The sequence below is a fragment of the Convolutriloba macropyga genome, chromosome 4 (genome assembly GCF_964194025.1).
Source record: "Convolutriloba macropyga chromosome 4, txConMacr16.3, whole genome shotgun sequence".
Classification (NCBI taxonomy): domain Eukaryota; kingdom Metazoa; phylum Xenacoelomorpha; order Acoela; family Convolutidae; genus Convolutriloba; species Convolutriloba macropyga.
The window spans coordinates 56,249,188-56,275,484 of NC_134471.1; the positions used below are offsets into that span (position 1 = coordinate 56,249,188).

General features: G+C 33.9%; 4 protein-coding genes across 5 annotated transcripts in view; 1 reads left to right on the top strand and 3 right to left on the bottom strand.

The window, feature by feature from the left end:
• LOC142338539 (40-kDa huntingtin-associated protein-like) overlaps positions 1–26,297 on the top strand; it is a 238,221-nt gene that overhangs the window by 116,679 nt on the left and 95,245 nt on the right. The window lies entirely within an intron of this gene.
• On the bottom strand, positions 1,915–19,589 carry LOC142338536 (thiol S-methyltransferase TMT1B-like). 2 transcript variants are annotated; one of them, XM_075388323.1, is made up of 6 exons: positions 19,451–19,589; positions 17,019–17,210; positions 13,788–13,929; positions 11,578–11,789; positions 2,745–2,872; positions 1,915–2,308 (listed from the first exon to the last, which is right to left on the bottom strand). In XM_075388323.1, the coding sequence occupies exons 2-6, from the start codon at positions 17,181–17,183 to the stop codon at positions 2,161–2,163; spliced, it is 795 nt and encodes a 264-aa protein (XP_075244438.1). In that variant the 5' UTR covers positions 17,184–17,210; positions 19,451–19,589; the 3' UTR covers positions 1,915–2,160. The 2 variants fall into 2 exon arrangements, with proteins under 2 accessions (XP_075244438.1, XP_075244439.1); XM_075388324.1 differs by lacking the exon at positions 19,451–19,589 and having other exon boundaries at positions 17,019–17,321.
• LOC142338537 (small ribosomal subunit protein eS10B-like) lies at positions 23,856–24,366 on the bottom strand. Its single transcript, XM_075388326.1, has one exon. It carries the CDS (start codon positions 24,344–24,346, stop codon positions 23,993–23,995), a length of 354 nt encoding a protein of 117 aa, XP_075244441.1. The 5' UTR covers positions 24,347–24,366; the 3' UTR covers positions 23,856–23,992.
• On the bottom strand, positions 24,539–25,524 carry LOC142338538 (MOB kinase activator 1B-like). Its single transcript, XM_075388327.1, has one exon. The coding sequence runs from the start codon at positions 25,522–25,524 to the stop codon at positions 24,871–24,873; it is 654 nt and encodes a 217-aa protein (XP_075244442.1). The 3' UTR covers positions 24,539–24,870.

A 26,297-nucleotide genomic window follows, 5' to 3' on the forward strand; every position in this document is an offset into this window, starting at 1 on the left:
AATGAAACCTGTCATGTAACACATTCAATAAGAAATCTCTCACAATCTTTTCACTAAATCTGAGTATAGACAGAGCGCAACAGTACACAACTTAGGACATCAATCTCCAACGAAAAAACTTGATCAGATGTTCTCAAGAGAACCCATGTCATTTGACAAATTCATAAATGAAAACAGGCCTCAAGCCCTACTCTTAATGCAAACTACTGTCATTCAACCCGATGCTCGACAAACCGGTATACTTGAATTGGAACACTTGACCCCAGAACATTTTACCCCAGAAAAACCATAATTAACCCAATTATCCTGCATGCAAAGCATATGATCAAGCGCTTCTACTTAGAGCGTTCTTACGGCTTTTGCATTCATAAGGTAACAAAACATTTAAGAGCGTTTGTTCAGCAATGATATCACTTAGTTTGTTTGCTTAAACTTCTACTCGGCAATAACTTTTGCTGCTTCTTCAGCCAATGATTTGACGTTGGATACACACATTTGATCATGGCTCATCTTCCAGCTTTTAATTTCCCAACAGACTCAAACAAATTCTTTTATACCAGTAGTTGTTTTTCATTTGAAAATTTAAAAAATACAAAAAAAAACAATTTTTTTAAATACTTATTCAACAAAAACACAAAGAAAACCTTGACTCGACAGCCGTAAACCTTCAAAATTCTTTCAGTTACAAACGCGACCTGGAAAATCAACGTGACCTATGGACTCTTTTCGCAGTCTTTAGGAGCGCGTTGCAGACAGCGAAAATAGCGCTTCATATGATTCTAGGCTTACGACGGCTGCCACGTGACGTATTCCAAACAAAACTGTTAGAGAGCAAAGCCATCTTGAATTCCGACATCTCAAAAAGTGTCACTAATCTCCCAGAAAACGGGATGCCCCGCCCACCTAATTACTTTCTGATCAGTCCTCCAATTAACTCTCTGCCATCAGGAAAATTTGACAGATAAAATTCTGCCAGCTCACGACATGGAAAAATCTTCATCCTTTATGAACCATTTCTGGAAGCGACTTGTCAAAGAGTACCTGCCAACACTACTCAAGAGATCTCAATGAAGTGAGACCAACCAGTAGCCTCTTAGAGCTAATCTTGTCTCGATACAGAAGGATGACCCCTCAATGAAATTGGCCTCTTGGGCTTGTGTTGGACCAGATGGACACTAGCGTGTGCTCACTATAAAATCGGCTCACGGTACGTTCGCTGGTCCTATTTCCTCTTTCATACGCGCTTTGGCTAGCCCGTTTTTCATTTCCACTTCAGCCGTCAAGTCAAATTTTACATTAAGGTTTTTTGGAACAACTCATTGTTGATAAAGGGGGAGTCTTTATGATGCTCTTGTGAGAATGCTTCTATACATATCAAACAATAATTTCTGTCAAATATCAAACAATTTTTAATTAGCAGAAATGTTTAGCAAGTTTTGTGGCCCCGTTTTTCCCTAGAGTTTGTTGCGGATAAAGTTTCAAGCCCATGAAACGTCAGATGTCGAGGCATGTAAATCTTAACTTACGTCCTTAGAAAAGTTGAATTTGGTTACCCGCAAGTACCTAACCTTAAAAAAACTAACAGCAATCTTTGTTGACGAATGAACCCTTCGACAGTAAAATTTGTTTCTCTTTATATATGAAACAAGTAATTGCTTACCCCGACCTGGTTCGAACGCAATTTTCGATGTAAAAAGGGAAGTGGGTTTCACATAAAAAGTCACTTGAGGTTTACATACTGCGCATTCAGATAATATTTCAAATCCAGTTTTCGGTGAACAATTGATTGTCAAAAGTGGGATTTTTTTTGCGCGTTAAAGCATATTTTTATCAAATAAGTGATCGTTCACCATAAGTTTTCTCTAGTCTGGTTTCAGCACCTCGCTGATTTTACACTTGGTTCTTAAAATTGAATAGAAAACAGGAAAAAAATTAATTGAAATGGGATAGAATTTGTCAAATTATACAAATCACTATTTAATTAATACCTTGCATCTCTATATTGAATTAAGTTCAATGGGAAAAATTGGGATCTATTCCATTGATCGTTGCGGATTTATTTGTGACACTTGATTGTTTTGGCTCTTGAAGATGAGGAAACAATTTTCAAATCAATCTCTATTTCTCAAAAGAACCAAGTTCGTAGTTTGATATTCATATCTAGTAGAGCGCTTTTGTGGCCGTTCCGTAAACGTGTGGTCGAATGGCAAGGGCAATCAGATCGTTCACGCCGAATTCTATCATCTCTCTTCTCGCATTCACATTGTCAGCCCCGAATATCTGTTCAATGTCACGCAGCTGTGTGCGTCTGAACAAAATAAAACATTCAAAGACGATTTAAGTACTTAATCGGTGTCAGTGTTGCTGATTAAAATGAATTATGCAAAATTTACGGATAAGTACTATTAGTGACAATATATTTCCAAGTCTGTTATTGCACTAGAACTTGCAAATAAGTCTAATATAAACATTTTTTTTTTGCTTACATAGATGTTACCTCAAAAATGCGCTAGCCTAAAAAAAATCCATTCCTTTAATTACACCCCATTCCCCGCTTAGTTTGCATTATAATTGCTTCCACGTTATTTATTTCTAGCGCGCCACGTTCTATTTTAACATAATAATTAACAATTGCACGTATTCGCACAACGGGGGCGTATAAAGTACAAGATGAGGTTGAGGGGGGATTGATGGAAAAAATTCCACAATTTTATATTTGAAATGAAAACTCTGAAGATTAATACCTGTTGTGACAATAGAAGAGGCTGATGAGGAGAGGGAATGCTGCGAATTGGAACATGTGCTGTTTGAGACTCCCATTGAACTCTTTTGTGTGCTCGAAGAAATAGTACTTGCCTCCCGGAATCAACACCTGTGTGCACACATATCATGCCCATAGAAAGTAAGAAGACAAGAAATTGACTGAGAAAAATGATTAGCACATAAACACATTGTCTTTTATCAGTACTTCAAACGCCGCGCAACTAAAACTTAGTGTACTGAAATCTTTCAAACAAGTTGTTATAAAACAAAGACAAAGAATCTATTTTTATTTATCTTACGTCAGCATTAGGATGTAAGGAGTTTGCTCATCGTTTTCGTGAAATTTTTACACAATGAGGTAATGAAATGCTCGAATGATTTTTCTCATAAATGATTCTTTCCGTTACTCATTTTAAGAACAAACAAGGAGGCTCGGTAATGTGCGTTCGCACATAATGTTCCGACACCACTCATCTACATTTTTCACTTAATTGTCTACCAATTGAGGAAGAGAATTAAAAAATAACATATTGTTCAACAAACCACAAAATGAACAAAACAATATACCTTAGAGCACTATCACCGAAAAGTCCTGTCATTAATATGACTACAGAAAAGACAGGGATAAAAATCAAATAATTATAAATATTAATTACGACCAAAACTCGTTGTCCATTTTCTTGAAACAATTAATTGCCAAACCAAAATGGCATCAGATAAAACCTATACTAAGAAAAACAAACCTGCACTTCATTGATAAAAAGTACGGGACTCTTCCTCAAAGCGACTTGATAACAGGTCGACAACAAAAGAGCAAAAGGGCAAAGTTTAAAAAACGTTAGCTTTTTTGAAAAAAAATAATGTCAAACTGATTTAAAAATTATGTATCAACTGAAAACATTGAGAGATCAGTTTATACCTCCATAGAAACTGACTGAGACATTTCATTATCCAGGATATGTCATACGACAACAAAAAGAACGGCAGACAGGTAAAAAATAAAAAAAAAATCAAAAATTGCACGAAAGCGGTGTCCCTGCAAAATAAACATTAAGCTGTTCACTAACAACTTTAATTTTTTAATGGCAACAGAACCGCCCGTTATTGTGATACTGTGAAAAAAAACCCGAAAAAATGTGCATGTATACTAATTTGAAGACAACTCGTAGTTGTCTTCAAATTTTATGAAAATTCGTAGTACCGTGGTCAAAGACTATTTGAGAAAAATGAAACAGTAATGCAGATTAAAATGTAGTTCACCAGATCATTTATGTGATTTGTCTATAGAGAAAATAATCTACAAATTAATAGAAATAAGATTGGCAAAGCTCAAAAATCTCTTGTCTTTTTTAAAAAGCAAATAGTTTTAAAAATCATAACAAACATAAGCTTTCAACTAAAAGAATAGACAGTTTATCTGCAAGGTTTTATAAAAAGAATTGCGCCTGTTATTATTGAGACTAAGTCAGAAGACTAAAAAATAGCAAACTTAAGCAAAACTAAAAATTTTCAAACAACTTTACGAAATCACAGTGTTGAAGCCATTAAAGATATAAGATATATTATAAGATAAATTATAAGATAATTATAAGATATTAACCTCGTCTCCACTGAACATCATAAAGGTGTTTAGCGAAAGGACTATCTCAAAATGACAGCAAAGAGAACCACAAACATTGAGCATTGACAAACAAAGTATCTAAAGCTCACAAAAATCTTCTGAAACTAATTGACTCAGCCCTAAAGACATCAGTCAAAACGTTTAATGAAAGGAAAAATTATTGTTTGCTTCGAGAAAAAATTAACAAGATCTATTAATACTGCGGCTAAGTTACGAAAATGGAACAAAACTGTAAAAAACGAAAAAGTTAAGAAAACGGGAAACAAAAGGGAAAAGTTGAAGAAAACTTGTACTTTTTAGAAAAAAATTAATTTGAAAGTCACTAGAACAATTAGCTACATACCGGTATTAATAATTGAGCTCGTTTATATATCTATAGCTGGCCATTGAAATCTTTTATTACCCAATATATGACATACAAAAAAAACAAAAACGGTAAAAATAAAAAACTACTAAATTCTGCAAGAGAACGGTGTCTCAGCCCTTAAAACCATAAGCTACACAAGCAATAAAAATGTTTAATTGCGTAGTTTAAGCGCTTCTTTCAATTGGATTTCTTAGTATTGTGACAATTAACCAAAGAAACAAAAAAGAACCGCAAATATGGTCAACCCGTATTAACCCAAAAAATTAACCCGTATTTACTGAGAATAAGCTTTAAAATGACAGAAATTAGATTAAAGATGAAAGAAATTCATAAAATCATTAAAATTTTCTTAAAACTATTACACTCAATGTCATAAGAGACAGTAAATAACAAACAAAAGCAATTTATAGTTTCAATACCCCTCTTGACGAAGCCATTTGGATGCCTGATCAGTTAGAATGGGCAATCAGACTGCAAAAAATAGCAATTGAAAGCAAGAAATGAATTCAAGTTAATTTTTCATTTCGTCGAAGCCATAAAAACCATTATGTTTTCTCTGAACACAAACTGTATCTACATCTGGCCTTATTTTCACGTAAAATGGGAGCTGTCATTACTTGAGCCGTAAACTGAAAATTTTGTCAGTAATTAACATTAAAAAACAAGCACAATATTTTAAAAGGCAGCCCCCCCCCAAAAAAAATTCCGATTGTAAGAATCCATTATCATACTTATTCCTCATTTTGCCGTACGACCATAAAATCGCTCAATTATTCCAAATTTTTGTGAATTAGATCAATTGTTAAGTCAAATATTTCAAAAATAAAAAAACAATGATGCATTTTATATAATTATTGAGTTAAATTTGCGGCAAACTTTTAATTCTAGAAGACTTTTATAGGGAACCCAATGTCAACTAGCTCTAATTTGGAGTTTGAAGAGTCTGTGTCAGCGGTTTCAAGCTCACTACCTCTGACAAGCTTCAACAGAGTGAACCAAGAAAAGCATATTTTATGCAATTTTTGATGAAAAAGATTCGAATTTTGAAAATTTTATCAAAAATTTTGGCAGAGAAATTCTCAATCAAACAATTCAGCAAGGCTCTTCTATCCTTAACAAAAATAATAACAATGTACCGTTAAAAACATGAACATTTTTCTTTTTTATTTTATAAGCAAATTTGCGCAAAATTTTTGGCAAAGTTACGGAAGGTGATTATAAACTGTCGGATATTCACAAAACTTCAAGTCTCGATAACTCCCTGTAAAAAACAAACTCTGTAAAGAATCTTTTGAATTCTTTATTCTAGGGTTTACGTGCTTCCTAATGATACCACTCACAACTCTATACGATGATTACATCGATCGGTCAAAATTTACGGAACAAAAACAAGAAAAAACCCATTTGAGTATACTAAAGTGGGTCGGAACAATAAAGCCTACGAATAGGATAAAAATGAAAATATATAAATTTCGGCTGGATAAGATCACTAGATTTGAAAGATAACTCTATAATTTGAAAGATTTGAAGGATAACCCTATAACAAGAGCAAATTCTTGCATTAAAAAATTTATTTTCCAACAAATTTGTTATTATTGTCAAATTGTTATAATATAATATCATTTTGACACACTGGCTTATAATACAATTTATATATAATCTTTCTGACAAACTGGCTTATAATCTAGCATATTTGCAGCGACCTTTCATTTTCCCCGAGACTAGGATGTAGGTGCTTTCTAATGATACCACTTACAACTCTAAACGATGAAAATATCGATCGGCCAAAATTGACGGAACAAAAACGAGAAAAAACCCATTTGAAAATACAAAAGTGGGTCGGAACATTTAAGCCTAAAAATAGGATATAAATAAAAGTATAAAAGTCAGCAGCTGGGAAAGATCACTAGACTTGAAAGATAACTCGATAATTTGAAAGATTTGAACGATAACCCTGAAATAAGAGCAAACGCTTGCAATAAAGAATTTATTTTTCAAATAATTTGTTATTATTGTCAAATTGTTATAATATATATATATATATATATATATATATATATATATATTCATTTTTACGCAATGACTTATAATCTATCAACTTTGCAGCGACTTTTCATTTTCCCCGAGACTGAAAAAGGCCTGAATTTCTATTGTGAGCTTCAATTAATTCATTAAAAATTTGCTGTTTTTAGGACCAATTTTGATTAACATTAAAAACAACCAGAGAAAAGAAAATGCTAGCGAAAGAAACTTAGAAACCTGTAAAATTCTATTTTCGTCGGAAAACCTTTGCACTGGTTATCTAAATCATCAACTGCTTTGCCAAAAAAGACTCTTATTTACCAGAAAAACTTATTTGGTTCCAAATGTTTCTGTAGTGATGCAAAATAGAGCATTGATTTTAACATTTTTTTCGAAATGACTCAGCCACTGACAGTATATTGATTGAAAGACTGATTTATAAAGCGCTGAAGAAGAAACAAGCCAGCTCATATTCATTTTCATCTAAAAAAATTCCGCTAACTATAAATCTTTCAAATATTTTTATAATTCCGATAAAATTTTTTCGCAGCTGCAACTGCAAATCCAATAAATGTTCTCTGAACTCTTAAACTAAACTGTTCTCGGTACAATATTCTCTAAACTAAATTCCTAAACTCAAACCATATTCTTAAACTCGAAAAAATTTTGAACTAAAACTAAATTACCCATTAACTATTCTCAAGTTGGATATCTGCAAGCAATTTATAAGCAAGATAACTGAATTCTACGGGAAAACGTGATAAATTAACTTAGCAGTGTTAAACTTTGACATGAATGTTATTTATCTATAGAGAAACTAATCTACAATTAATAGAAATAAGATTGGCAAAGCTCAAAAATCCCTTGCCTTTTTTAAAAAACAAATATTTTTAAAAATCATAACAAACACAAGCTTTCAACTAAAAGAATAGAGAGTTTATCTTGCATGGTTTTAGAAAAATAATTGCGCCTGTTATTATTGAGACTCAGTCATAAGACTAAAAAATAACAATTTTAAGCAAAACTAAAAATTTTCAAACAACTTTACGAAACCACAGTGTTGAAGCCATTAAAGATATAAGATATATTATAGGATATATTATAAGATATTTATAATATATTAACCTCCAAAATTTTAATCTTCACTTGCGACTCCACTGATCATCATAAAGGCGTTTAGTGAAAGGACTATCTCAAAATGACAGCGAAAAGAACCACAAACATTGAAAATTATCTAAAGCTCACAAAATTCTTCTGAAACTAATTGACTAAGCCCTAAAGACATCAGTCAAAACGCTTATTGAAAAGAAAAAATATTGTTTGGTTCGAGAAAAAATTAAAAAGATCTATTAATACTGCGGCTAAGTTACGAAAATGGTGCAAAACTGTAAAATACGAAAAAGTTAGGAAAACGGGAAACAAAGGGAAAAGTTTAAGAAAAGTTGTACTTTTTTGAAAAAAATTAATTTGAAAGTCACTAGAACAATTAGCTATATACCGGTATTAATAATTGAGTTCGTTTATATATCTATAGCTGGCCATTGAAATCTTTTATTACCCAATATATGACATACAAAAAAAACAAAAACAAGGCAAAAATAAAAAAACTACCAAGTTTTAAAAGAGAACGGTGTCTCAACCCTTAAAACCATAGGCTACACAAGCAATAAAAATGTTTAATTACGTAGATTAAGCGCTTCTTCCAATTGGATTTCTTAGTATTGTGACAATTAACCAAAGAAACAAAAACGAACCGCAAATATGGTCAACCCGTATTAACCGGAAAAATTAACCCGTATTTACTGAGAATAAGCTTAAAAATGACAGAAATGAGATTAAACAAATGAAAAAATTTAAAAAATCATTAAAATTTTCTTAAAACTATTACACTCAATGTCATAAGAGACAGTAAATAACAAACAAAAGCAATTTATAGTTTCAATACCCCACTTGACAGAGCCATTTGGATGGCTGATCAATTAGAATGGGCAATCAGACTGCAAAAAATACCAATTGAAAGCAAGAAAAGAATTCAGTTAATTTTTATTTCGTCAAAGCCATAAAAACCATTATGTTTTCTCTGAACACAAACTGTATCTACATCTGGCCTCATTTTGACGTAAAATGGGAGCTGTCATTAATTGAGCCGTAAACTGAAAATTTTGTCAGTAATTAACATTAAAAAACAAGCACAATATTTTAAAAGGCAGCCCCAAATAAAAAAATTCCGATTGTAAGAATCCATTATCATACTTATTCCTCATTTTGCCGTACGACCATAAAATCGCTCAATTATTCCAAATTTTTGTGAATTAGATCAATTGTTAAGTCAAATATTTCAAAAATAAAAAAACAATGATGCATTTTATATAATTATTGAGTTAAATTTGCGGCAAACTTTTAATTCTAGAAGACTTTTATAGGGAACCCAATGTCAACTAGCTCTAATTTGGAGTTTGAAGAGTCTGTGTCAGCGGTTTCAAGCTCTCTACCTCTGACAAGCTTCAACAGAGTGAACCAAGAAAAGCATATTTTATGCAATTTTTGATGAAAAAGATTCGAATTTTGAAAATTTTATCAAAGATTTTGGCAGAGAAATTTTCAATCAAACGATTCAGCAAGGCTCTTCTATCCTTAACAAAAATAATAATACTGTACCAGTAAAATATGAACATTTTTCTTATTTATTTTATAAGCAAAATTGCGCAAAATTTTTGTCAAAGTTAAGGAAAAAGTTAATATAAACTGTCGAATATTCACAAATCTTCAAACCTCGATAACTCCCTGTAAAGAACGAACGTTGTAAAAAATCTTTTCAATTCCATATTCTAGGATGTACGTGCTTTCAAATGATACCACTCACAACTCTATACAATGATTACATGGGTCGGCCAAAAATGACGGAACAAAAACGAGAAAAAACCCATTTTGAGTATTCTAAAGTGGGTCGGAACAATTGAGCCAAAGAATAGGATATAAATAAAAGTATATAAAATTGCAGTTGGATAAGATCACTAGAATTCAAAGATATTTCTATAATTTGAAAGATCTGAAGAATAACCCTGTAATAAGAGCAAATGCTTGCAATAAAGAATTGAAACTTTTCAAACAATTTGTTATTATTGTCAAATTGTTATAATATATTATCATTTTGACACACTGGCTCATAATACAATTTGTTATAATATATTATTATTTTGACACACTGGCCTATAATACAATTTGTTATAATATATTATCATATTGACAAACTGGCTTATAATCTAGCAAATTTGCAGCGACCTCTCATTTTTTCCCAGACTAGGATGAACGTGCTTTCAAATGATACTACTCACAATTTTATACGATCAATATATCGATCGGCCAAAATTGACGGAACAAAAACGAGAAAAAACTTATTTGAGTATACTAATGTGGGTGGAAACAATTAAGCCTAAGAACAGGATATAAATAAACGTATATAAATTTGCAGCTGGGAAAGATCACTAGATTTGAAAGATAACTCTATAATTTGAAAGATTTGAAGGATAACCCTGTAACAAGAGCAAATGCTTGCAATAAAGAATATATTTTTCAAACAAATTGTTATTATTGTCAAATTGTTATAATATATTATCATTTTGACACTCTGGTTTATAATACAATTTGTTATAATATATTATCATTTTGACACACTGGCCTATAATCTATCAAATTTGCAGCAACTTTTCATTGTCTCCGAGACTGAAAAAGGCCAGAAAATTTCTATTTAGAGCTTCAATTATTTCATTAAAAAATTGCTGTTTTAGGACCAATTTTGATTAACTTAAAAACAACCGTAGAAACCAAAATGCTAGCGAAAGTACTTAGAAACCTTTAAAATTTTATTTTTGTCGGAAAATCTTTTCACTGGTTATCTAAATCATCAACTGTTTTGCCAACAAAAAACTCTCATTTACCAGAAAAACTTATTTGGTTCCAAATGTTTCTGTAGTAATGCAAAATAGAACAATGATTTTAACATTTTTTTTCTAAAAGACTTAGCCACTGACAGTATATTGATTGAAAAACTTATAAAACGCTGAAGAAGAAACAAGCGAACTCACACCATACATTTTCATTTAAAAAAGTTTGGCTAATTATAAAAAATCTAATAAAGTTTTTATAACTCCGATGAACTTTTTTTCGTTAGCTGCAACTGCAAATCCGATAAATGTTCTCTAAACTCCTAAACTAAACTCTTCTCGGTACAATATTCTCTAAACTAAATTCCTAAACTCGAACTAAATTCCTAAGCTCGAACTAAATTCCTAAACTCAAAATATTTTTAAACAAAAACTATATTACCCATTCACTTTTCTCCAGTTGAAAATCTTCAAGCAATTGATAAGCAAGATAACTGAATTCTACGCAAAAACGTGATTCAATAACCCAGCAGTGTTAAAATTTTACACGAACGTTATTAATCAATTTTAAAAAATGAATTATTTTTGAAAATGCAAATATAAGCTTTCAAAAATTTAAACTGTCCTACAAAAACATTTAAACTGTGTCTTGAAGTTAGAGTTACGCCGCTATGAACAAGTATTCTTCCACAGCCAAAAGTGTGATTTAAACATTGAACAAGAGAATTATATAAGATGAAAAAATTGTTTTATTTTGATATTTCGCAGAGTTTCTCGGGATCGACATACTTAGCCGAAATTGATCACGCATGTGTCCTACAAATCCACAGAGAAGCTACAAAATTTCTTTAATACAAAAGAAGCCATGTAATCATTAACGACACGTAACCAGTGAGCCATAAAAAATGAAATGCACTTACTCTATGTATCTCTCGGAATGCTTTGATGCAGTCTTTGAAGCTGCAAGTGACGAGAGTGGTCACAATGGCGGAGACAGAACTGGTTGGGATCTGGGAGAGATCCTCGGCAGATGCTATGACATAACCTTTGAAATCCAGACCCAGAGACGTGCACTTTTCTCTCAGCTGGTCTTTCCCAAAGTCATGCAAGTCAGATCCCACGAAAGTGATTCCTATATTAATTAAGCTACTATATTACTGCTACGTACAGTAAAATTGCATGCGTGGTCTATCGATCATGGCCATTTTGTAAGATTTGAAGTTTTGCGCGAGTTAGAGAAGATCTTGTACCAAAAGACAAATTCTTGCAATATTCTTGCCATACTTTTGTAAATCATAAGAAAATCGGTTTTGGAAAAAGCTCTTGTAATATATGGAGCAATCGCAAAATAATGACGCATTTTGAGATAACATTATTTGTGTGAAATTATAAAATTGCCTCGTCGGTTGTTTTTGCGTTCAAAATGCAAGGAAATCATTGCTAAGCGTGAAAAAAAACGAATATACAAGAACGGAATATCCTTTTTCATAACTCTCAAACGAAGTTTGTAGCAATTATATTAGTCCTGCTACTCTTTTTAATACAATTTTTCCTACTAACGACTTTTCGTCAGATAGTTTTTTTCCCTTTACCACTTGATGTTTCGTCCTCAAGAACAGGATAAACAGGTCAAACTCGCCGAAGGTCATTAATGCCGAGCAGTTCCCTTGAACCTTACTCCTTACTAGACTCTAAGAATGGGATTTGCGGAAAAATTATTCAGTATCACCACAAAAGGCACATAAAACAATAAAAGCTCACGAATGTGTATAAAAAGCAAGTGAAGGTAATTATGAGACAGCATCATCAATTCTAAAATTTGACGTTTTCATTCAGAACTCTGTTTTTCTTTTGGCTCTTGTTGTCTTTTCCGTTTAAAGCTTTGATAATGTTGAACTTTTGACTGGCCGCATGGGGTCATATCTTCTCCAGAAAAGTCCGAATGCAAGGATGGTTGCCTTGAAAATGGGACGTAACGCCCAAGCGCCAGCCTTCAACTGCATTTGTAGTTCTTGCAAAGCCTTCAGCTGAATCTTTGTTGTGCTTGCAGAGGGCAAATGGATATTGGGGTTCTTTATTCAATTTTCTTAACTCGGATGTAAGTTCTCTGAAAGTGAGTGCTCTGAAAGTGCGAAGTTAGCTCTTCTATCATATGCAAATATTCTGTGTCTATTTTACCAATTTCACATCTTTTATTTCCTCAATTACGAGATCGGAGGAGGCAGATACCAATGTTTCAGGGACAAAACAGAGCAGGAATCATTCGCAACGTCAATGCTAGTTCTGGGTTGTTTTTTGGTTTCATAAACGTTTAAGCCAAGTTCGCATATATTGTGTTAAAACTTTGGCACAAGTGAAAATGGCAGTAGAATGACGCCTCAAGATATTCAACAAGTAGAATGACGCCTCAAAACATGTCGTGATAATTTAGCGTCTTGTTTACTTAAATTGGGTCTAATTGGCTAATTTGTGCTTAATTGCAGACTGATAAATTAAATGTGGGATTGTACGTTTATGGATTATAACTATTAAATTATGGGTATGTTGGCATTGAGTATTTTGGTACATTGGTTATTTTAGAAATGGGTATTATGACCTTGGGTATTTTGGTATTGGGTAGATTGTCCTGACACTCTTGAGGAGAGGTAAATTTAAGGCGAGAAAGGCGGTTCACAATCTTAGAAGTCTGACCCCCTCAGTCAACCACCCCCCCCCCCCCCCTCCCCCTCCCTCCAACGACTAAAATTTATGTTCTAACATATACTGAGATAATTGTTGCTAACGCACAAGACCTGACTTCTATGATCGCAGGAACGTTCAGTCGGATTTGTTCACAGGTAGTATTGAAAACTCATGAAATTTGTTTGCTGGAGTCCGCTCGAGTCTAGCATTAATTCCCGCAGTTAATATAATCAACCGACACAGAGACGATAATCCCTCATAGCCCTACCTCTTTTTCATAGGTAAATCAGCCATTGGGCTACTGTTGTACGGTACAATTATTAAATCAAGATAGCTGTTCGATCACCATCGATGTCTTGCAGCTGATGAAGCTTCAAAATCAACGTCAGCGGGATCTTTACTAAATAAGGTATCATGCTTTGCCATGCAAATCCAGCTTCGGACTAACCTTTAGGGTAGTATTCTAGATTGGGTCCGAAAGAAACTCCAAGCTCCAACACCACCACTTCGCCATCGGAATTGACTGGGTTCTCCTTCAAGGTAGAGAACAGCTCTATCTTCTTCTCTCGACACGCAGGAGCAAACATCTTCTGCAGAACAAAATCATAAAGTGTACAGACATGGAATTTAATGAGATTGAAAAAGACAAGAGAAGAGAGATTGCGGCCCAAATACAGTCCAAAACTTGAAATTAACTAAAATTTAGAGAGCACATGTCCCGAAATTATACTGTTTAGGGCCGAAAATGATACTAACTTTGACGAAGCAGTTTCGACTAGAATATCAAAAAAAGGTTACAACTTCAGTGTAACAGTAATTTATAATAAGCCCCGCTCAAACAAGCTTAAGTTCCTTGAAGTCTTTGATGAGTTTCTGAAAAAATACCAGCAAACTACTACCTCAAATTCAATGCGATTTTCATATAGAAATACTTCAGAAAAAGCAATTTACTCATGATTATTTTGATTCCATCAGATCAAATGGGTTCGAGATCTTCGACATTAATGCTACGAGAGTATCCAAATTATACAAGTACATGTATTGATAATTTCATGCACCAAAATATTGATGCTCAAAATAACGAGGTGCTACAATTTCAAAATATTTCCTATCATTATCCGATTCTGTTGAACTGGAACGTTGAATCAGGTACCAAGGACATAACGCAAACTTGTCGCTATTTATCATTTCTCAAAGATCCGAAATGCAGCAAAAATTACCAGAAGGCATCAAAAAAATGTGCGAAATTCGCTCAAGCTATTCAATGATTCCTTCCTGGAGATAATAAACGAATTTGCACCTATGAAAACCTCTATAGCTTCGAAGTTTAAAATTCCAAAATGGCTATGCAACAAGATTGAAAACAACACAAAAAATTGACGCTCATTGCAAATGGAAACAATCAAAACTCTGTTGCTTGGACAAAATCAAGTAACTTAGGAGTAAGTTAGATATACTCATCAAAAAATATAAAATGCAGTATTTTTAAAAAACTTTTATTAAATGCGTTGGATACTCAAGACAGACATATAAACTACTCAATGATTTAAGTCGGAAAAGCATTCGTAGTCAAAACATTTTCTTCAGCTCCAATGGAAAGGCAAAAATATCAAAGAAAGATTATGCCAATTGATCCAACAAAATCTTTAAAGGATTAGGAAAAATTCCTCATCATCCCTTAAAACCGGTAGAGAGTCAAATACAAAGTATGTATCTGTTTGAAACTGATGAGAATGAGCTTATTGTGATCATAAACAGCTTGGATAATAAAACATTAGCTGGGGAAGATGAAAATTGCAATGCATTAGTGAAAACGACAAACCAAAATGTAGCGCCATTGTTGACGTATTTAATCAATCTACCATTCAAGAAACGAAAATTCTTTGGTGAAATGAAAAAAAAGCAAAAATTTTAACACTGCACATCGAAAGTGATAAAACTGATGAAACAATTACAGACCAATATCTTTATTAGTAAATTGGAGGAAAATTTTTAACAGAGTGATGTGCAATAGATTATACCATTTCTTTGAGAAGTTCAATTTATTCACCAACAGACGGTTTGATTTTCCCAAAAAACAAGACAATTGATGCTCTAATTCATCCAAATGAAAAAATACGAACCAATAAACGACTCAATTATAAGTTTTTTGAACCTCAAAAGGGCACTTGACACAATAAATAATAATACTTCGTGAAATAAACCAGAATCGTATGGTGTAAAGGGTGATGCAAGAGCTTGGTTTTAGTTATAGCTAACTAAGACACCAAAGTTGAATTAAATGGTGCTTTTTCCTCTTGGCTACCAATAAATTGCGGGGTTCCTCAAGGATCAATATTGCGTCCACTGTTGTTTATAATCTATATTAATGATCTAACCTCATGTAGCAAAGCTAGCGAAACTACACTCTTTGACAAGAATATTTGCTTTATAGGACTTACACAAAAAGAAATTCACTCAGAGTTAAACGAAATAAGCAATTGGCTGAATTCCAGTAAATTGTGTTTAAACATTACGAAAAAAGTGCAAATGAATACAGGAAATAGTGCTTCCGGATATAGCTATATTGTTAATGACTGTCCAATCCCTTCTAGCCTGTGTGTAGATATCTTGGTATGATTTTGGATAGTAAACTTTTGTTTTTTTTCACACGTCGGTTATGTTAAAAAGAGACTAGGAAAACAATGCGGGATTATATCTAAGTTAAGACACTATATTCCTAAGAGGCAGTTAATACAAAATTACAAAAAACATTACAAACGATATTAACCATATCATCCAATATGGTATTTTGGTTTACGAATGTATATCTTATTCCTCTGTTTCAAAAAAATACCTTCAGAAAAAAATTTTAATTTAGTTATTTTTGCAAACGTATGTATCACAGCGAAGATATACTTGTTTCGAAACAAATTCTTACGGTCTATGAACTGCACATCTATGAGCAAATAAATTTTTTCAAAGGTCTTTAAACCAATTACATTCTGAAACATTTTTGAATGACCTATTTGTCTTTGAAAAATCAAAAATTCCTAGAAGTGGTACTTGCTGACTTTAAAATGAAACATTTCGTAAACGTAAAATTGAAAGGTGCTCAGTGAGGTATAGAGCTGCTAACCTGTACAATGTTGTTGCCAGGCAAAACTTTTTTGAGTGCTTAACAGGAAATACAACAAATGCGCGCAATTAGCGTATTTTATCATAAATTAAAAGATTTTTATCTACTGAATAACCAAGAATTAGAGAAACATATTTTCAGCTTTTGAGCTAGAAAATTTCATTGCCCTTTTCCTGCATGCTAAAGGAGTACCCAGATAGGAATGGCTTCTGTGGAAAATTGAAAAAAATTTTGAACGCTAAAAGCAATGTAGTACCACTAGTGACTGGCGATTCTAGCATGATAAAATAGTATGGCACCATACTTTAACAGAAAAACAAGACTTAACCCATTATCCAAAATAAACATTTGTTTTTTCTTATTTTTTGAAATTTTTGAATAAAATATTAATATAATAAGTGGTTCATTCGAGGGGCAGGAATTAGCGGACAGCTCGGACCGCTCATAGACCCTGTCCCCTCCGGGTCTCTTAAATTAATATATTTATATATTGTTTTGTTAATTATTAACACCAGAGAAATTAATTCTTTCTTTCTTTAGTGTTCTTTTTTCATAACTTACTTGGCAACCCGGCATAGCATTGAACTCGAAGACCTTCTGTATTTCTGGGAATACAAGGAAGTAGAAAGACGCAGATCCAACAGCTGCATAGAAGGCAGTCTGTCTATCAAAACTGTTCACACAATTCAACGCCATGTCTAACACATTCTTCAGTAGAGATTCCATGTTGATTGGTCGGTTTTATTACTAAACCTGAAATAACCTGCTCATAGTCAGTCACACATTCGAAATAAGAACAGAGCAAAGTAAAGAAATGGGCAAGACAACATTAAGAGCAAATGCAGTCAAATTAGAAAAATATCAAAAACAATAAGATGATATGATTGGACTTTATCAACGAAAGCAGTAACCGAAAATAATTAATACACGTGATTAATAAACTGATTAACTTGATTAAATACATTATTTCAAACGTAACGACTACAAAACTATAATACCAGTATCTTGTTTTCTTCACTACTGTCGTACCAGGGGGTGTGGTGTGACCACGGAGGGTCTCAAACCCCGCCGCCCACCAAAGTACCCACGCGACAGCTCATTTAAGTCACTATTTCTTTGGTCAATCAAATTTAGCCGATCGATATATTCGCCATACTAGAGAGTTGTGAGTAGTATCAATAGAAAACCTGCGCACAGTTTTTAAATAAAATGTTTTTTGATTTTTTTTCGAGGAATTATCGGGGTTTAAAGTTTTTGTGAACATCTGATATTTAAAGTGATTTTCACTTTTAGCGTCATTTTTATTCAACTTAAGATCTCTTTTGCCAAATTATTTATTACGCTGATATGGATCAAATACGTGTTTTCTATAGACTAGGCAGCAATAGCAAGGCTATCTACAGTCTCATCGTGTTTTTTTTCAATCAAAATGATTCGGATTGTATTGCGGAACTGCATATTTAAAAAAAACTGTTCAAACTCTGTTTTCTTTGTCACGTCAATTATGGACAAGTAAGTTATCAAATCAAGGTTCCAACTATTAAGGAGAGATCCAATTTACGTTCAAATGAGGCTCAACAAACAAATATTATGTTTTCAAAGGGTAGCTCATGGTTTTAGTGGCTTTGACACTTCGTTAACTTCTGATGAATTTTTTCGTTTTTTCTTTTTTTTTGTTGTTTTACCATTCTCATGACTAAATCTCATTAATTCACAATCGAATTGGCTTCCTAAGGAAGTATTACTGAGTCTGGTTATTGTTTTCAGTTAATAGATAATGGCTCCTATGACTTTTGAATTAATTTGTTTTCGAAAGTATTGGTTAATTTTGATCTCTGCTCCTTTTTAATTTCAATTCTTTCAAATATTTAACTATGTGTCCTTAATGAAAGGTTCCATACTTTCTCTATTGGAACAATATAAATGTTTAGCGTGTTTTCTAAAATAATTGTTTTATGAGTTTGTTACTTCTTCTGCAATATTTGCACGTATTTGCTGTCACATTATCACATTTATGAAAGGTCGAATTGCCGTTGAAAGAAGGCCTAATTGTACACATATAATGATTTAAGTTAGATTGAATTTAATGGCTTCAACAATTTGTTTTGGTAAACTGGTTGTGAATTTGTTTCTATTGTATTTATTGTCATTTTGTGGTCTTACGTCTTAGTTTCACTATCGAAAAGTCGCAATCACTTCCTAAGAAGCTAGAAAAAAGCGAACACAAAATTTCAGAAACTCTGTACTAAAGTTTGCTAATTGTTACCCAAAAACCATTATTTATATACTGTGAAACTTAGTATTGGGGTAAGACTTAATAGACAAAGCGGGGTTCGGACATGTGCAAAACCTTGATTACCGAGTTTCCTTGTTGCACTTTAAAGGAGTTTTTTCATTGGAATGGATGATTGCTGGGTCAACAAATTTAAGCAATTGCTCCTCTTACTAGCATTCATTTCATTCCGCCCTAACCCTCAGCACCCTAAGGATAATAGCAGTTTGTTGGTCTTTTAAGTTAATTAATTCGAAGAGAAAACAATAAAAATGGGAAAAACTTGAAAAATCATCCTTCATTATCTAATTGGTGAAAACAAAATGGTCATACATTGTTTCGAATTCCACCCTTAGAGGGCATAAAATGGTTTTTTCCACGACGCCTCGAGTCTACATGATCCACAATATTATTCGAGCACGAGCTAAAGAAACATGGTAGTGTGGTACTTCACGGCACAACTGTTGGCCATAAATGGCATTGATTAGGTTGTTTACTTCACCAATAATTTTTTACTCTCATCCTTACGAGTGAAAATAACAGTTCCCGTGACAAAATAGTTCCTAGCTTGAAAATTTCGAAATTATCAATGATCTATATCGAAGGTCCGAAGGAAACAAAAAATGATTAATAAGATGTCAGGTGATTTTCCATTTAAACAGATTGCCACTCAAAAATTGTTGAAAGTTAATAAAGTTAACAAACCGTTCACAAAACAAACCTGATAAGAGCTCTTTGTTTGCTCTCTCCACTATGCCAATTTAATTCAACTGACAAAAATTTGCAGTTTCTTCGCTCTTGTCAATTCTCTGTACTTGATAATAGTCTATTGTATTTGAAAGTTGCCGCAAGCATTGTTCATTGTTTAAATTCAATTTTCCACTCTGCTGGCCAGATGTCATTTGAATAGCCACTGACCAGAAAATGACTTGACTCCAAATTGCTTCTTGACCGACCATTCATAACAAGATTAATAATTACTTATTCTCATTTATTCATTAACAGGTGAATAGGAATGTTGAGAATTTACTTTTTCAAGCAATGAAACGATTGACAGCTTTTTCAGCCATGAAACAACTAATTCACATTTGACTCTAGGGCTGATGGGGGCAGGGGCAACAGCGGGATGGGGGTCTTAGTCTGCACAGGGGCCCTTACGGCCTGAACGATGCAATGTGCAGGGGTGGGGATTGGCGAGGGGGTGGGTGAAATGAGGGGGGATGTTGCGGGGAATCGATTTTGGCGTTTTTCTGCTTTGTTGGGGGGGGGGGTCAATTTCTCAAGAACCGCTCTTCACAACATAAGTATAGGTCTCCAAAACAGTTTCTGTGAATCGCACACCCAGAGATTAGTGAGCTGAAAGGCTCCAAGAGAAATTTATGCCCGCTCGGTGCTACCTGTTTATCCTGTTTTTGAGGACGAAAAGTCAAATGAGTCAGACAAAAAAATCGCATAAAAAGACCAACAGGACTAATATAATTGCCACAAAATTCTTTTAAGAGCAATTAATAATAGCATCGATTATCGATGCAAGTCAACTGTGTTTTGACTGGCTATTGAGTTGCCTGACGTCCACGTTAATCAGAAGTGAGCGTGACGTTGTAAGTGAAGTGAGCGTGACGAATAGTGAAAAAGTTAAAATGCCGCATGTGACCAAAAATGTCCTGCGAGCTCTAGTTTATCCCGTTTTCGAGGAAAAAAAGTCAAATGGGTCACACAAAAAACCGCAATAAAAAGGGCACAGGACTTATATAATTGCTACAAACTTCGTTTGAGAGCAAAAAACAGACTTCGAACAAAAATTCATGAAAAGAAAGGTTTTTCTTCTCATTGTTAGGAAGTCTTGAATTGATTTAAACATACAAAATGTGAATCTACCCTCAAATATCCCTCAGTTAGAGTGAGATAAACTTATTTGACATAAGATCATCTCATTAAACTAAAAAAGTTAACTTCAGTACTGAAAATTTTATTTCGAGGAAGCTAAATCAAGTGATCAAAAAATTATTCACGAAAAATGAGAACAAAAAAACTCGCCCCAATAATAGTTAAACAAAGCAGGAAAACGCCGAAATCGATTCAAAGCAAAAGTTGCCATCAACCGCAGCAAACCTCTAAAAGTTAAGTTGATAGGCAAAAGCGGAGGAAGTAAAGAAAAAAAATCTGATTTTTTTAAATCCTCCAAAAGTGGCGAATCCAACAATTTCTCTCGAAAGATTTCTCTGACTTTGTTTTCATTCAACCAATGATTTACAAATTGATTAAAAAAATTCAACGGAAATCATTTACCGAGATTTAACGAACAAGAAAAACAAAAAAGGATCGAAATCCGTTAACTTTTGTCAAAAACTTCTGAAAAATTTGCAAAGCTCCAGCAATATCTTCGGACACTTTGTAGTATGGCTTTTTCATCAAAACAAAACTAAGTTGATACCAACCGAATCAAAACGGGATCATCAAAACCACATCTGCAACCAATGAACTCCAGATATAGATTAGAGATTTGTAAGAACAAAACCAAAACTGCAAAAAGACTCACAGTAACAAATTGAATGACAAAAGCTCAGAACTCCACCAAGTTTACTTTAGTCCAGAATGGTCAAAAGTGGTGCCAAACGTACCAATAGGTTTTCAAATCAGTAAAAACCAGATAATTTTAAGTTCAAACAATAAAAAAACTTTTAAAAATGCCTCATGTTAACAAAAAATGTTCCCTTGGCAACAAATTTTTTCACATAAACATTTCTAGCTCCATAAAAAAACTCAGCATGAATAAAAAACAACTTCTTTTCGCTATACTTCAAAATTGTTCAGAAATTTGACCTGAACAATTAGTTTTCATGTAACGTATTGACTTTAACCTACTGTTTCAAGTACCTTCCAGAAAATTATAGAGCTGAAAAAGGCTCTAGTCGTAAACATAACTTCGGTAACTAAAACTGAATTAATGAATGAACAAAACGCCGATTTGAAGTGATCGTGACGTTGTAAGGTCGCATCAGAAATCTTGAAGTAATAATAATGCCAAGATAACGCCAATAATAACCTCACACAAAACTTTCAAAAGCATTTCTGAAAAACTCAAGTAAAAACATACCCAGCAGAAGGGCGGAAAATAGCCGCCGTTGATTCCCATAACCACGATTGGGATTGAAAGTAGAGAAAAAAATGGAAAAATGATTTTTGTAGAACAATATAAAAGTTCAAATTATTTTGATGTCATTCCGTTGCTGAACAGACTCCTCTTTCACAGTGAGAGAAAACAGCGTTTAGTATCATTACCAATGAGCTTTAGAGATGGTAACAAATAAGAACCAAGTTCGAGTTACGGGTATCAAACTGGGCTTTATGGGTTATCCCGTTTCTTTCTGATTTCGTTTTTTGATGCTGACTCCGTTCATTTTGAACTGCTTTAATGAGCAACTGCTGTCCAAAAACACTTATAGCAGAATGATAGAAGAGGGAAACTAGCCTAGAGAAGTCTAAAAGATTTCACGCGAAATGTTGAACAAGCTGTGAACTAAGGAAAATCGAAAAAACTTTATTCGACAAAGTAAAAAAACATAGCAGGACAAGTCCTGACGTACCATTCAAAGAATTGTCATTGACTAAGCAGAAATATAGACCTAGAACGGACTATGAATGAATAGTGAAAACCATTTCCAAAAAAAATCTGATCAAAATAAAAAAACAGAAAATCAAAGTTAAAATGCCGCATGTGAACAAAAAAATCACTAACGAGAAAAGAAAAATTTGGTTCATACAAAAAACCTAGCCGTAGAATGAACTATGAATGGATTGGGAAAACCATTAAGAAAAAAATTCAATCCAAAAAATTGAAAAAAAAACATGCACAAAAAATCAAGAGCCAGAAAGCGAGTTTTTGTTCAAACACCGTTTTCTCACTCTACTTTAAAATTAGAGTGAAAAAACGTCACGCCGCAAAACCACTCGCTTTTTCGCTCCACTTCCTGTTTCGGTGTGACCAAAATCACTACTCCAAATTGACTTGAAAAATCATGAAAATGTGTAAACAGATCTTCAAAAAAGACAGAACACCAATACAATTCAAATTCTTTGAATTGTAAAAAAGGAGCGCTATAATAGCCAGCTGAGAAGCTGAGGCGGCTATTAAAAAAGAATTTAAGAAAAAATCGCGAGTATCATAAAAATTGTTCAAAAGCCATTTTCTTTCCTTGAAATCAGTTTCTTAAAATTTTCACGTCACAAAGTCACTCAAACTTTTGCTTCAGCTCCTGTTAGGGCGAGACAAAATCTCCACTCAAAAATCGCTCACGAAAATCGTTGACAAAATTTCTAAAATTAGCTGCAGACACCAGAAGAAAACTCGGCCAAAGAAACCAGCTTTCTACACCAATAATCAATGAACACAATTTCTGTCTCATCACTGAATTCGGCACAAAATAAAAAAAGATTCCAAACGTTCTCGTTGCGAAACAATTCTAAAATCTGAGGATAGATACATTAAAGTTTGAGGTCACTAAAAAACTTTCACTTAATGATAAAGAGCCGTCAACATAACAGCTGTTAAAAGACTAGCCCTACTGCAAAATGTAAATCAAAAATAGACTTTTTTAAGTGAAGCATTTTCCTTGCCTTTGCTTGAGAACAAAGTAGGCGATATCAAAACTCCAATTTCTGTCGTAATAGATCAGGAAGCTGGTTAAAATGCAGCAAAGTTTACACGATTAAAATTGGCTGTTATTAAAGTCGACAGGCGATATAATTTAGAACATTTCTTTTGACTTTTATTGTAATCGAGGCATAATAATCAGATTTTTGATAGGTATTGAGCCCACTTACGAAGAAAACAGATAGAAGTTTCCAAGTCTGGCATAAAAATTCTAAAGGGATTTTACTTGAGTGTCGGAAAAGCTTCCATCTGCATTTTTTCAGTAAGCTAAAAGAAATAAAGAGAAGCCTCCAAAACTCTATGGACTATTAGTCTTCGAAAACAGGTAGTTTACCATAAACTGCATTTTGAACTTTGGCTTTTATCAAGCAGTTTATTTTCTGCGAATGCTGCTTGAGGGCTATCGTTGTACTTCTAAGATACAGTCGGTCAACATGCTCAAAAATAGTACTCCACTTAAAGAAAAATTCCACGCGGTCAAAACATGAATTTTATTTCCACATCAACCACGATTGCAAATTAAGGATGAAGCGAATTATTGACAACAAAATGACAAATTAATTGAGTTTTAATGTCAACTATTTCGCTTCGACTCAAACGATGTTGTCTCTACAAAGGTCGACCTCGACCAAATCCACCAGGTTTGGCTGGTGCTGCCGGAGGAGCAGCTTGTGCACTCTGCTGGGCTTTCATCAGGGTTGCTGGAACCACCTCTTGTGGAAGGTTCAATCGTTCTCGGAGAAACTCAATACCTTCGTTGGTCAGGAACCAGTAATAATGTCTCCAGGCGAATTGTTCTTTGACGAATCCTCGTGACTTCAGGGACTCCATGCACTTGATGACGTACAAGTTGGGAATTTTCAGTTCTGGGTGCATCGAGATCTCGCACTTCTTAGCGCAGAGGACGCCATCCTTGAATAGAGCATTGTGGATTTCCCGAATGGTTTTAGTTGGCATATACATCTTGACCAGCCAAATCTGAAATTGATACAAATATTAAACCTTTAGCTTTTCCTTTTAATACATTCATTATATCCTTGTCAGTTACTGCATGTGAGCGTTTATTCCGATCAGTTCCCTAAATGATTGCTTTCAATTGTGTGCTTGAAATCTACCAAACTCTAGCTCCTGAGAGCTTAAAAAAGAACAATCGTAAAAAAACAGAGGTAATCTACTTAAATTAGGTTTTACAGTTGAGCATATTGTTATCAAAACCGCATTTGAATAAATTTTCCGTATCGCCAATTTAGAATGTAGAAACTAAGTATGAAACCGGTTGGCATGAAAACAGGCTGATAGAGAAGACAGTGAAGACCACAAACTATTTTATGAAACCGATGAACCAACTGCCGCATGAAATATTGCAATTATAAAACTCCAGTGTCAAAGGCAGCCTTGCTTCAGAAAGCATATTATTGAAATCGAAGTCATAATTCAAATCAAATTGTAGAAAAGAAAATAAGAAGTTCAACAAAGATGATAAGCGATTAAAGAGCACAATCTGGTACCAGTTTAAGAATAAGGTCAGCTAATGGAGCCAGCTCCTTTTTGTCGACCAAGTTAAACTCTGACACGAAATAAACAAAATGTTTGAATGATGTGTTTAGATGGGGCTCTTCTTGCAACTCGAGAACTGTTTCAAAATGATGATAGTAAATATGGGCATATACCCGAAAGAGCCTTCTCAAAATCTTTTTTGCTTCTGCTTGAAAAGTTTTAGGAAACGGAACTCCAATTTTTGATGGAAACTTGGCTTCATTGTCGAGTTGTGCTTGAACCCACGTCATAAGGAAGTCCATATATTTTGGAGCACTGCATGCTATCGGTTTCTTATTTCGTTCATCTGACCATTGATATTCATATTTAGCACCTGCCGACATCTTCGGACACGATACATCCGTGCAGTGGTCGACTAATGTTCCGTACAGCATATTAATTTGGTTGAAAAAATCAACGACATTGACGGCTATCCACTCATTCAGGTCCTCGCCTTCTGGTAGCATTACAGCCAACTTTAGATTTCCGGTTCCCAAAGTTTTTGCAGCATGCTCCAAAAGAACATGCTGATTGGAACCTTTCGGAATTTCTTTTCGTGGGCGAAAAGTTTTGGTGTTCTTCTTGAAAGGGAAGTTCAAATTCATCAGTCTGAAAGCAAAAGTTGTGAAACTCAATTTAGTTTAATTCATAAACATGAGTATAAAACATATAACTTTGTCACTGTCAAAAACACTGACTGGTGCAGGGGTTCTCCCGTTTTGCATACACCTCGAGAATTTAACATAGTTAAATAACCCAGGATAAATTACGGAAACAAAAAATATGAAACCTAACCGACGAACAAATTGCTCTCAAACGACTAATAATAATAATAATAATAACAAAGGATTTAGGATAAAGTAATCCACGGGTTCGCATAAAACCCGGTTATTGAGTTGTTCAAAATTTATTAATATTTACGTAAAGATGAGTTTCTTCAAGTCTCTACAGTTATTGCAGCCACACAAGAGACGCCAAGTGCAAGGGTCTGATTCGTTGTAGCGGGATATGAAGAACCGATTTTAGAGTTCCAGGAGTTTGCTCTTGTGCTCTCGATCAAGGAGGATATCATATTTGAAATAATCATTGAACAGATTTGCAAGGTGACAGGCTCGGTACCAAAAATCTGACTCACTCTTCTGCAACCGCATTTGCTTACAGATAAAATTTCTAGTGACTTGGGCTCTCCGGGTTCCCACCTCAGTGAGAGTGACATGGCTTTGCCAGTCTATATCAACTTTTCCCGATAACATTTTTGCAAATAATAACACGACATGAAGTTCTTGATATAGAGACAGTGGCAAGATGTTGATTTTCTGAAGTTTTTCCTTGTATGAGAGGACGCTGTTGCTGGTTTTGAATATCCAGGCCATTGCTT

Coding starts and splice junctions, on each gene's coding strand:
- LOC142338536 (XM_075388323.1), bottom strand. CDS start 17,183: ATGGAATCTCTACTGAAGAATGTGTTAGACATGGCGTTGAATTGTGTG. Junction 2,873..11,577: donor CATTCCGAGAGATACATAGA/GTAAGTGCATTT, acceptor GTGTGCACACAG/GTGTTGATTCCGGGAGGCAA. Junction 2,309..2,744: donor CTCTTCTATTGTCACAACAG/GTATTAATCTTC, acceptor TATTTTGTTCAG/ACGCACACAGCTGCGTGACA.
- LOC142338537 (XM_075388326.1), bottom strand. CDS start 24,346: ATGTATATGCCAACTAAAACCATTCGGGAAATCCACAATGCTCTATTC.
- LOC142338538 (XM_075388327.1), bottom strand. CDS start 25,524: ATGAATTTGAACTTCCCTTTCAAGAAGAACACCAAAACTTTTCGCCCA.